At 50.9% G+C, this 12,051-nt stretch overlaps 1 protein-coding gene across 1 annotated transcript in view; it reads left to right on the top strand.

Moving 5' to 3' along the window:
• TBXAS1 (thromboxane A synthase 1) overlaps positions 1-11,801 on the top strand; it is a 157,728-nt gene extending 145,927 nt beyond the window's left edge. The window contains exons 10-13 of the mRNA XM_004594473.3: positions 4,041-4,132; positions 6,786-6,923; positions 8,039-8,201; positions 11,544-11,801. Coding sequence (XP_004594530.2) covers positions 4,041-4,132; positions 6,786-6,923; positions 8,039-8,201; positions 11,544-11,618 — 468 coding nt within the window. The 3' untranslated portion in view covers positions 11,619-11,801. The remainder of the gene's footprint in view (positions 1-4,040; positions 4,133-6,785; positions 6,924-8,038; positions 8,202-11,543) is intronic.
• Positions 11,802-12,051: the final 250 nt, after the last annotated feature.

The following is a 12,051-nucleotide window of genomic DNA, read 5'->3' as shown; positions in this document are numbered from 1 at the left end:
GCCTTACAAGCCGCGAAGCTCCATCAGGGCTGTAGTGCGTTTTGCAGCAGTAACTGGTGTGCCTAGCCCACCGGTGCTGCGTGGCATGCACGGACTCAGTAGGCACCCTGCCGTGCCCGCGAACGAAAGCTATCTTACACGGCACATCCAACCTCACACCTCCCTGGAGGACCCACGCTTCACGACCCGGATACCCAGCCCTGCACCTGACACACACACAAGGTGTTCATCGCGGGACTGTTGAATGCATGACGACATGTAGGATCAGTCTGTGTGTGAGACGCTGTGCTGGCAGGCTTTACAGTCTTGTTTTGCTTTTTTCCTCTCCAATGTGAGGAGTAGGAAGCGGTGATTTGTTAAGTCTTCCTTGGCAACTGCGGAGGCTTCGTTTACCATACGCTTGCTGCCCTCTGCTGGCAGCAACTGGGCATGACCATTGGCAAGAGAAGGTTGAGATGGGAAGATTGGTCTGGAACTGCCCTGGCGACTTGGATTGAAATCCCCGGACTTAATGAGTCTAAGACCCAGAAGATGCTTCTCCCTGCTCCCATCCGTCCGCTCCTCCTGGGATGGGGCTGGGAGCACTAGGGTGGGTGTCAGGCTTTATAAGGAGGACTTGGCAGCTGGAGCCTTGGGGAATGTAGGGCCTGCGTTCTGTGTACTGGAAGCCACCCAGAGCTGGCCACACACAGCCATATCCAGCGCTGGCCACCCCTAGAGAAGACACCTAGAGAAGATCCTTAGCCCAAAGTGTGGACCCACAGCAACAAGGTCACCCAGGGAGAGTGCACACAGACTTGAATTTGATAATGCAAACTCTTTCCAAAAGTTTCTTTAACAAAGCTTGGGCAGTTTACAACTCATTCCATCTTTTAAAAAAAAAAATTACTCATTTTTATTGGCAAGGCAGATTTACAAAAGAGAAATGGGGGGTATTCCATCCTCCGATTCACTCCCACAAAAAACAACTGGAGCTGAGCTGATCTGAAGCCAGGAGCCAGCAGCTTCTTCCAGGTCTGCCTTGTAGGTGAAGGAGCCCAAGGACTTGAGCCACCCTCCTCTGGTCATAAGCAAGAAGCAGAATTGGAAGTGGAACAACCAGGACACAAGCCAGTGGCCATCTGGATGCCAGCACTGCAGCTGTACACTTAGCCTACCAGACCACCACACTGGCCCCGAGAAACCAACATCATTCACCCAGTGAGGACTGTGCCCCAACCTGGCTGTCGCTTCTTCTTGTGACACATTTCTACATTTCAATGCTCTGCACTTTCTCTCTTATTCCTTCTTTTTCTCCTCCTCCTCCTCCTCCCTCTTCCCACAATCCTGCATTTGTCAAGACTCCTTTTGTGGCAAATCAACAGAATTCAGAATGTTACTCACTTTGGCCCAAAATGAGAATTTCTTGGACGGACGATGAGATGTCAGCCACCAGGCCACTTGCTTGAAGGGATGGATGGCAAACGGGCACTCGGGCTCTGTGCGCCCCCGGGACACCCTGTCCCTGTCCACTGCCTCTGCTTCTCTGCATTTCCAGTTCGTTTCTTCTTTCTCGAGGCCAACCAATGTCTTCTGCTGTCTGAACCATAAAACAAGGTACTCACCAACAGGTGACAGCTTCTCCGTGCTCAGCTTCTCCCCACTAAGGAAAAACTTCTTTACCTGTGCCTAAGACCCGTGTTTCCAGACTGGTCTGTTTTCAGTTTGTCACAGTGCCTTTTGTTCTTTTGTTTTCTAGGTAATGTCACTATACAAGCTATAGGGAGGGGAGAATTGAAGTTTTCAATTATTAGTGTGCATTTTACTATTCACCTTCCCATTATGTAAATCCAATTTCTTTTTTAAAAAAAGATTTATTTATTTTTATTGGAAAGGCTGAAAGGATAAATAAAATTAAATACAGAGAAAAACTTCTTCCATCTACTGACTCACTCCCCAAATGACCTGCAACGGTCAGAGCTGAGTTGATCTGAAACCAGGAGCTTCTTCTGGGTCTCCCACATGGATGCAGAGACCCAAGGCATCAGGCCATCCTCCACTGTTACATGCAGGGAGCTGGGTGGGAAGTGGAACAGCTGGGATGTGAACCGGCACCCATGTGGAATGCTGGTACTTAGAGGTGGAGGATTAGCCAACTGAGCCAACATGCCCACAAATTCATTAGTAGGGTCTAGGCAAGATGACCTGGGGTCTCTCCTTCCTGCAGGCATACCCTTCCCCCCTTCCCCCCACACACCCATCCACAGTAAACTGTGAATGCACTGGGACACATGCAGTACCCACACCCTAGATGGGCAGGCTTGTCCCATCAACATACACAGCCTCTGGCCAGTCCCACCATACACCTGTGTACTGTGCGTGTGACCATGAGCCACAGCAAAGTGCATGTGTGTGCCCCAGCCCAGTCCTCCCTGTGCCTGGGCTCGGTGGGCACCCATGAGCACAGCAAGATGGGGTGGGAGAGGCCAGCCTGGCCAGAGCATCCAGGGGGCAGGAGTGGGACCCTCCAAACCCCAACATGAGTTCCTTCGTCCCTTCCAACTTCTTCTAAAATACAGATTCAAAGTGAAGTTATTGGAGTTTCCCAGACAAAAACTATACAGCCTGAACCCCTGACTACAGGGCTGTTCTCGCCGGCCACCTGCTCATCCAGTTGTCCCTGGTACCCCGGGATGGAGATGGGCAATGTCGAGTGGGGTCAGGTGACAACCAAATGCATTAGCAGGAAGCTGGACCAGAGGCAGAATAGTTGGAACTTGAACCAGCATGCCAGCATCACAAATGGCAGCTTAACCCACAGGTCCACAACCATGCTGGCCCCTGGATGCATTTGTGATAAAAAAAAAAAAAAATTGCTTTCAGTCTGTTCCTTTCAGCATCAATTCATCAATACTTCTGGAATCTGTATCTGAAAACAAAGCTTTCCCATCCCCACCTCCTCCAGAACCGTTACCAGAGTGTCCACCAAGAAGGGAAGTGGGAATTGGGAAAGCCAACTCATCCTTGTTGGGTTGTACGGTGAGGTGGGAATAGGAACGAGCGTTTGGCACAGCAGTTAACACTTCACTCAGAACGCCTGACTCCCTTAGCAGAGTTCCTGGTTGTAGCAGCTCCACTTCCCTTCCAGCTTCCGGCTAATGCCAGATGGGGCAGCAGCAAGTAACAGCTCAAATATTTGGGCTGAATGAAGTTTCTAATTCCTGGTTTCGGTCTGACCCAGCCAGAAACAAGAATTTGAAGGTTGGCAGGTAAAAGACCCTCCCTCTCTCCCTCTTCCCCTCTCTCTGCCTTTCAAATAAATAATAAATCAATTTTTTTTCTAAAGTGGGAATACCTCCCTTGCTTTCCAAATTCACAAATTTGTACGGACATGGGATTAAATTACACATATTCTCTGCAACTTGATTTATGGCATCATTAAATACCTGCATAATAATGGATCGTTCATACCATAAGAGATCAGCTGAAATATTTGCCATAGATGTCAAGGCTTACAACTGTTGGGCTGGCATGATGGCTTGATTGGTTAATCCTCCCCCTCCAAGCATCAGGAGCCCAAGTAAGTGCTGGTTCATGTCCTGGCTTCTCCACTTCCCATCCAATTCCCTGCTTGTGGCCTGGAAAAGCAGCAGAGGATGGCCTAAACCCTTGAGACCCTGGACTCACATGGAAGATCAAAAAGAAACCCCTGCTTCCTGGTTCGGATCAGCTCAGTTCCAGCTGTTGTATCCACTTGAGAAGTGAACCGAAGGACAGATTTTTCTGTCTCTCCTTCTCTCTATAAATCTGCCTTTTCAGTAAAAATAAATCTTAAAAAGACTGTAATTGTCCTAGCTTGTTCCGGCCCCACTGACTACAGTTCCCTCTCTCGAGTCCCTCCCAACCCCAACTCTGCGTTTCTAACAGCATCTCGTCACCTTGAGGGATTGTCACTTCCATGTGTGCTGAGGTTGGAGCTGGGCAGTTCATGGAGAGGATGAACAGTTACAAGGAAGACTTTGCTAACACTGCCTTCCTCTTTCTCATAACCCTTCCGTTAGGCAGCCGTGGAGTACTGCCACCTCCAGGAAGACCTGCCCTATCTGGACATGGTGATTGCTGAGACATTGCGGATGTACCCACCAGCTTTCAGGTGTGTTTGCAGCCCACTGCCCCATAGCCCCGAGACTCTGTTGAATGGCTGTCTGGCGGGGGGGGGGCAGGGTGATCGCCAGCCCAGTGGTCCTGAGCTTTCCATCAAATGGCTCAGATGTCTGGCCTGCCTTCCCACAGGCTGACTGCTTTTCCAGAGGAACGCTGGCCTCCCCAGTCCAAACCAGCCTCTTCCACCTTGTAGCTTTCCAGGACTTTGGCCATTGCCCCTTGTGCTGTTCATTCCTTCATCCCTTTAGCACCTGCTTATGGAGCATCTATTCTGTGCTAACACTGGGAATCCAGCTGCATGTAAGACAGCTCAGCAGCTGACACTTAGCAAGGGACCATTCAGGGACTGGATGTGACACCCCACCCCAGGCCCAACAACCCCACCTGTCACCTCCTTGGAGTTCCAACACCGCACTCCCCACTTGACGAAGTGTGACTTAGCACGCCACAGCTGCCGCTCCTCCCAGCACTTTCAGCTGGGACTGTACTTTCTGAGATATTCCTGGACACACTTCCACCACCTCGTGACTTATCTTTAATGTATACCTATCACAATGACCCAGAAGTTCTTCAGAATCCAGTCTCCTGCTTCTTTCAAATGCCATAAGGTGCGCACAGAGGCACATTACAGAGAAGGACATCTCAACCTAGGTCCCCAGGCTCTGGTTCTAGAAAGAGAAGCAGCAAGCAGCATGAAGCATCTCACTATGTCCTGTAGACCCACTTCACGCTTTTAGAATGTAATACACCGCAGAGACCTTATGTTTAAAGACAAATGTGGATGATTTGAAGATGTCCCAAAGGGATATTTCAAACCAGAAATAATACATAGAGTGTGACTCCAGAGAGTATCCAACATGGTAGGTTCAGAAGCAAATACAGAAAATTGCAAGGCTGGCATTGCATGGCTCTTGCTAAAGGGCAAGCCAGCAACTGGAGCATCTCTAGCTCCTGATAACCAGCAGCAAGACTGAATCTATACCCTGACCCAAATTCTCTGGGGAACTTCAAGCAAACTGTCATACCACCCCACCACCTCACTTTTTTTTTGTTTGTTTCTTTTCCTTCCTGATTTATAGCCAGCTTTCTTCCATGGCAACCATGGGCAGTGGCACATTCAAATGAAGTTCAAAATAAAACACAGACTGTTTAAAGGAAAGGCTCTTTTACCCGGCCCTGGAGATGACTGATAACGGGGTCAGGCCTCGGCTGTGCAGCAAAGGCTCCTGACAGAAGGAACCCAGCTGGATGTTCTCTACCAGGGGAAAAGTAAATAAACTCATTGCAAGATCCTGGTTATCCTGGGCCAAGGTGGGCAGGTGACCCATTATTTTTTAAATATGTGTTTATTTTTTTATTCGAAAGGAAAATCTACATAGAGAAGGAAAGACAGAGAGAGCACTTCCATCTGCTGGTTCATTCCCTGAATGGCCATCATGGCCAGAGCTGAGCTGATCCAAAGCCAGGAGCCAGGAGCTTCCACCAGTCCTCCATGTGGGTGCTGAGTCCCAAGGACCTGAGCCGTCCTCTGCTGCTTTCTCAGGCCACAGGCAGGAAGCTGGATGGGAAGTGGAGCAGCTGGGGCATAAATCAGTGCCCACATGGGCTGCCGAAACTGCAGATGGAGGATTACCTTGGCACCAACCCCTGGCTGTTTCTAAATCGCAAGTGTCAAAGGGAACAGCAGGTGCAGGCATTGGTTTGCAGACCAGCATGCTGGTGATGTTACCTAATGAACAACAGGAACCAGATGTATTTATTTTTGTTTGAAAAGCAGATTTGCAGAGAGAAGGACAGACTGTGCTTCCATCTGCTGGTTCACTCCCTAAATGGCTGCCATGAGCAAAGCTGAGCTGATGCAGATAAATTAATTAAACTTCAGAAGGTGCACACAGCGTCGAGCTCCACAAAGAAGTGGAGCAGGCGCAGAGGGACAAAGGCAGCCTGGGTGCTGGTCTGCTTTACTGTGTGATGTTGGCTGAGGCTCTACTGCTCTGTGCTACTCCCTCCCACAGGGTTAAGTGGTGGCAGAGGTTTAAGGTAGGTCTTTCATGGCAAGAAAGAACTGAATAAAACTGAGCTCAATCTATGGCACAATAGTTGAGGGGTTTAGTGGCCCCCACGAAACCAGGCAGGCTTTGAAGGTGGTCTTGGCTAAGCAGAACATGTCTAGTGAGCAAACCATTTGCTCAAGTGAGCAGCCTCCTGTCCCATAGGAAAGCTGTTTGTATTCATTTCCTGAAGCAGATGATGAAGTGATTCATTGGTTTCCAGTCTTATCTGCCCAGGGAAGAATTCTCTGGAGCACACAGGAAGTCACAGTGACACAGAGGGTTCACTTCTCAGTCCTAGGGGTTGAGTTATTTTGCAACAGGTAGGCTTACTACTGTGTGGAGACTGCCAAGTCCAGAAACTGGTAATAACTGTGCTGACTTCCAGGCTGCAAGGAGTAGAGACTCACCATTTCTTGAGTGATGGGTGTCCACAGTAAGAACCTTTGGTAGTATGAAGGCACTAGAATTCCTCCCACCCAACCTTTTTCCACACTATCTGGGCAGCGCCAGCCCAGCCCTCATGGGGCATCAGCATGCCCCCAGCCTCTCCACCTTGCCTCATTCAGCATCACCTGCATCTCCCCACAGGTTCACTCGGGAGGCAGCACAGGACTGCAAGGTGCTGGGGCAACACATCCCTGCGGGTTCAGTACTGGAAACAGCTGTGGGCGTCCTCCACTATGACCCAGAGCACTGGCCAAACCCGGAGACCTTCGACCCTAAAAGGTGAGCCCTGTCCTGCCCCTTGAGGGACGTGAGCACATGGGAGTTTCAGTATAGACTGAACACGGTCCTCCCCAGAAGTGGCAGTGCAGACATTAGCAGGGCCTCATTTTCAAAGGCCATAATGGAGCTGTTTTGTAAAAACTGAATCCCGACAGTTAGCATTTTGGCAGCAATGCACACAAGGAATATGGCAATTTCAAATAATGGCCTTCTATTTTTCCAAGTCTAGCCACAGGATACAGGATTTGTATTTTTGGATATGGCCTGGAAAATAACAAAATGTGATTTATTTTCTAAAAAATGAACTTGGCAGCTATGCCAAGCCAGTAGCATCAGCTCCATTTCCTTGTGAGTCTAGATTCGTGAGTCTGTCTGGATCCTCTCCTTCCACTGGCAGGGACTTGATCCAGCCCTAATTTCACTGATAGCCTTTGTGACTGCAGCGTCTCAGCAGGCCTGCACAACCTGCTCCTTATCAGAGTCATTCTGATGTCTCTTCTTTTGAAAAGTGGAAGGTCAGGGCTGGCCTCCCACGGTCATGGTTCCAGCACTCAGGCCACCAAAGCAAATGTAGGCAGGTGTGGCAGCTGCTGGCATGGTGACAGCAGGGTATACTGACAGGACATAGCCCCAGTGGGGGCAGGGGTGGCAGTGTGGGGATGCTCTGTTGAGAAAGGAAACAAGATGCCATGTGAACCCCTGGCCAAGCTGGCGTTGCAGCCACAGGCCCAGGTCACGGCCATGGTTGCTAAGTTCCAGGGTTTGGGACTGCCCACTTGAGCATTGTTTAGACTCTAATTCTGGGTGTCAGCAGGCCCATGGGTTCATTCGTAGCACTCAGAGGTCACCAGTGACATTCTAAGCATTTCTCTGACCTCAGCCATACCTCCAGGGCTATCAGGATAGGAGACAGTGTGTGGCTCTGAAGCTCAGGGGTCAGTGGGCACCACACCCAGAGCCTCCAGGACAGTCCAGGAGGAAACAGGATTCTGCTGACCGAGTTGGGGGATCACCTTGCTACTTGGAGGCTCTCAGGGCAAGAGGTTGCCGGTGGAAGCCTTTAGATGGAGGGGGCAGCAGCTCCTAGCCAGCTCTGACTTTACTTGGACGTTTAGGTTCACAACCGAGGCCCAGCAGCAGCGACGGCCCTTCACCTACCTGCCTTTTGGGGCTGGTCCCCGGAGCTGCCTCGGGGTGCGGCTGGGGCTGCTGGAGGTCAAGCTGACGTTACTCCAAGTCCTGCACAAGTTCCGATTTGAAGCCTGTCCTGAGACTGAGGTGAGATTCCACGGATCGGGGTCAAGGGGGCAGCTGCCCTTGTTCTGTGTGCCAGAGCTGGGCCAGGCATGCTGGGTCATGTGGACTTGAGCCAGTTCCTCCACCTCCCCCTTGGCTTCCGTTTGTCTTCCTGCCTTCTTCTCCATGCCATCCCCTCCCCAGGAGCAAAGTGACACCTGCTGTTCCCAAGCCCTCCCTCTCTGCCCCTTGTTGGCTGCTCCCAACATCCTCAGCATGTTCCTCCATGGCTGGGATCATACTGGTCCTGCCACCTGGACAGGAGGCCTGTCGGGGCAGATAAGGACACAGTGCTAGACAGCGACTGAGGGATGGGTGGCACCTTCAAACAACAGAGCAGTGGCCAGACTGCTGGTCCCGGAGGAAGAATGTGGTGAGGTAGTGCTGCAGAGCAAGATTCCCCAAAGGTCTGAGGTCAGGGTTAGGCAGAGGAGGTTGCCAAGCCAGAGATGAAAGAGGAGGCCCCCGGCACCTCTGAAGTTCGGTGGAAAGGACTCCCTCCTGGAACTTGACCTTGACACAGAGTACAGCAGCCAACACAATATCCTGAGACTTTCCTTATGCCTCACTCTCCCCAGCTCAAGGATAACTGAAGACCAGAGAGCTCATTCTGAATTAAGGATAGGCCTGAGCTGTTTCTACATCCCCACCCTGACTCCCCGCTCCCAGAGGGGCACCTACCCTTCCTCAGCTGTCCCCTCTCCCCAGAATGTCACCCCTCCATCTCCTGGCCGAATCCTTCACAGCCATGAAGACCCAAGAATTCTGTTTTTTATTTTAAGATTTTTTTTTTTAATTAGGAAGTCAGATACACAGGGAGGAGGAGGAGACAGGAAAATCTTCCGTCCAATGATTTACTCTGAGCGGCTGCAATGCTTGGAACTGCGCTGACCCAAAGCCAGGAGCCCAGACCCTCTTCTGGGTCTCTCATATGGGTGAAGGGTCCCAACTGCTTTGGGCCGTCTTCAACTGCTTTCCCAGGTCACAAGCAGGGAGCTGGATGGGAAGTTGGGCTGCTGGGATCAGATCAGCGCCCATATGGATCCCAGCATGTTCAAAGGGAGGATTTTAGCCGCTAGGCTAGCCCAAGAAGCCACACCCAGCCTCTCCACTGCTGCATTAGCTGGGGATTGGGGAACTGCTACCCATTGTCATCTCAAGTTCCCCATTGTGCAGCATTTTCTTAGGGTTCTCCCCAGGTGCTTTCAATAGTTCTGAGATGCTGCTGATATCACTGCCACACGGATGAGGAAATCTTTCCAAGGTCGACTGGCTGGCCTAGTACACCTTGGCCAGCCATTGGCCCAGAAATTTGCTGTCAAATTTCACTGGAGTAGTTGATCAATTTGTTCTGCCCTCCATCCTCAGGAAACTAATGGGTGCTGCAGCCCAGCCTTGTCCTACCCAACACATGCTCAGTCTTCATGTACCACAGCGAGAGCTGCAGACCAGTCAGAGCAATCCCCAATAACCCCCACTGGACTGGCCCCCCAGCTCTGGTTCCTGTGCCTGCCAGCATGCGCAATAGACTGGTCTGGTCTGTCCTACATCCCATCAAGATCTCGTATACATCATTGGGCATCAAAGCCTAACTCAACCCAACCAACTCCACCCTCCAGCACACACTCATGCCAGCGGGTGCCACTGCCTGTCCAGCCAGGCCCACTCCCAGTCCTGGTTCACATCCTCACCAATGGGAGTTGTAGCCCATCAGAGAGGAGCCCACAACCCCTCCACTGGATCCACCTCCTGTCTCAGATCTCACTCTCCAGGTGGTTTTGCAGTCTAGCTTGACAGGACTTGCCACGGGTCCCAACACTCGCCAGCCGATGCTGCAGCAAAGCCCAACCCACCTGCCCTTATTCTGGCTCATGCATGTACCAATGGGTACAATTGGCTACCCCAACCTGGCTCTCTCCCTAACCTGGTTCACATGTAGGCCAACAGGTATTGTAGTCCTGCCCAGCCTGGTCTGCCTCCAGTACCAGCTCTCATGCTCACTAGCATGAGTGGTCCTCACTACTCCCCCGCCAGGCTCAACCCCCCAGTCCAGTCTTGCATGTGCTGGTGGGTGCTGTGTCTGGTGTGGCCTGTGTCACCTCAGCATTTGCCAGCAAGTGCTGTAGCCTGGCTTGGCCCGACCTGCCCCCATTCCAGCTTGTGCTGGCTGGAGCTGCCACCCAACCCTGTGTAGTCAGTCCTCAGTCCCAGTCCTAACGTGAACTGGCTGGTGATGTGGCCAGACCCAATCCATCTTGCATCCCATCCTGGTTTTCAGCTCTTCCAGTGGGTGTTATGAACTGGCCCAGCCTGGCCCACCCCCAGACCTGAGCCACACCGATAGATACTGTAAGCTGGTCTGCTCTGGGCTGCTCCTTGCTTCGATTCTTGTGCTCACCTGCAGGGACTGTGCCCTGACAAAGGAGTTCCCCAAGCTCTTCTATTGGGTCTCCTCTCAGTGGCAGATCCCCTGTACATCAGTGGGCCCTTGGTCCGGGCTGGCTTAGTTCACCTCCTGTCCTGGCAGGAACAGTAGCCTTGCCCAGTTGGCCCATACCCAATCCAGTTTACTGTTGGGTGTTACAGCCCAGCCACACCTAGTCCATGTCCTGACATAGCTCTCATGTGGCCCAGTGGGAAGGGTTTATTTTTAAAGATTTATTCTTTTTAATAGTTGGAAAACAAGGTGATAAGGATAGATAATCTTGCATACAATGGTTTTCTCTCTATAATGCCTGCAACAGCCAGGGCTGGGCCAGGCCAAAACCAGGAATCATAAATCCCACCTGGGTCCCCCATGTGGGTGGCAGCAACTCAGTGCTTGAGCTGTTGCCTGCTGCCTGCTGCATACTCACAGGAAGCTGGTCTGAAGCAGGGACAGACAAGACTCAACCCCAGGCACTCCAACATGGAAGACCCGCATCCCAGGCGGGGACTTAACCCTCAATGCCACAACACTAACACCCAGCTCAAAGATTTCACCTTCCAGTCTGTGACCTTGGAAGAGTTCCTTAACTCTCTGACCTGTCTTTATTGGCAAAGAGAGGCACTCTTGTCTCTTATCCAGATTTTTCCTATGGAAGGAAGCAGGCCTAGTGGGCTACTGATGTTATTAACAGCATGTTGCTGGGGCCCAGTGCCACTCCATGAGGGGACAACCCTGTTGGCATTTCAAGGAACTCTGTTCCAGGTGAGGTTTCTTGCCTCGCTGGCCTTTGCCCATACTTTGTTGTCAAGGTGCCTACAAGCCCTGGGGCAGGCTCAGTTATGTGGAAGCTTTTCTGTAGATACGATTAACCTGACAACTATTTTATTTTGTTTCAGGTACCGCTACAGCTAGAATCCAAATCTGCCCTAAGTCCAAAAAATGGTGTCTACATCAGGATGGTGTCCCGCTGACACAGAGGCTGCTGGGAGCCATCTTGTGGTGATAAAACCCACAAGCCAGTGTGACGAGGGCTCCACAAATACGAAGAAAACCTTGGTGTGGATTCAGATTTTTGAAGGGTGCCTAACGTTCAAGTATAAAAGAGTATTTATATAACATTTACTAAATACTTAATAAACATTTGTTACACTTGATATTGACCTCTAGGGTTTAAAATCCTAACTTTCTAGATGGACAGTTGTTGTAAAAAAGTGAAAACGTAATTTTGACAAAATGACAGGACATGGGGAAGGCCTAGCCTAAGATGGAAGAAATCTGCAATGCAGAGGACAGCAGAGCACACGAGGGAGCTTGCCCTCACAGCACCAGGCAGTGGCTTTTCAGCTTCTTCTCTTGAATGACTTTCATCAGAAGGTGAGCCTCAAAAGTGCCTCTAAAACTCTA

This window comes from Ochotona princeps, chromosome 25, assembly GCF_030435755.1.
Source record: "Ochotona princeps isolate mOchPri1 chromosome 25, mOchPri1.hap1, whole genome shotgun sequence".
NCBI classification, from domain to species: domain Eukaryota; kingdom Metazoa; phylum Chordata; class Mammalia; order Lagomorpha; family Ochotonidae; genus Ochotona; species Ochotona princeps.
The sequence above is the reverse complement of the archived record's forward strand: the minus strand, read 5'-3'. Positions and strand labels throughout refer to the sequence as shown.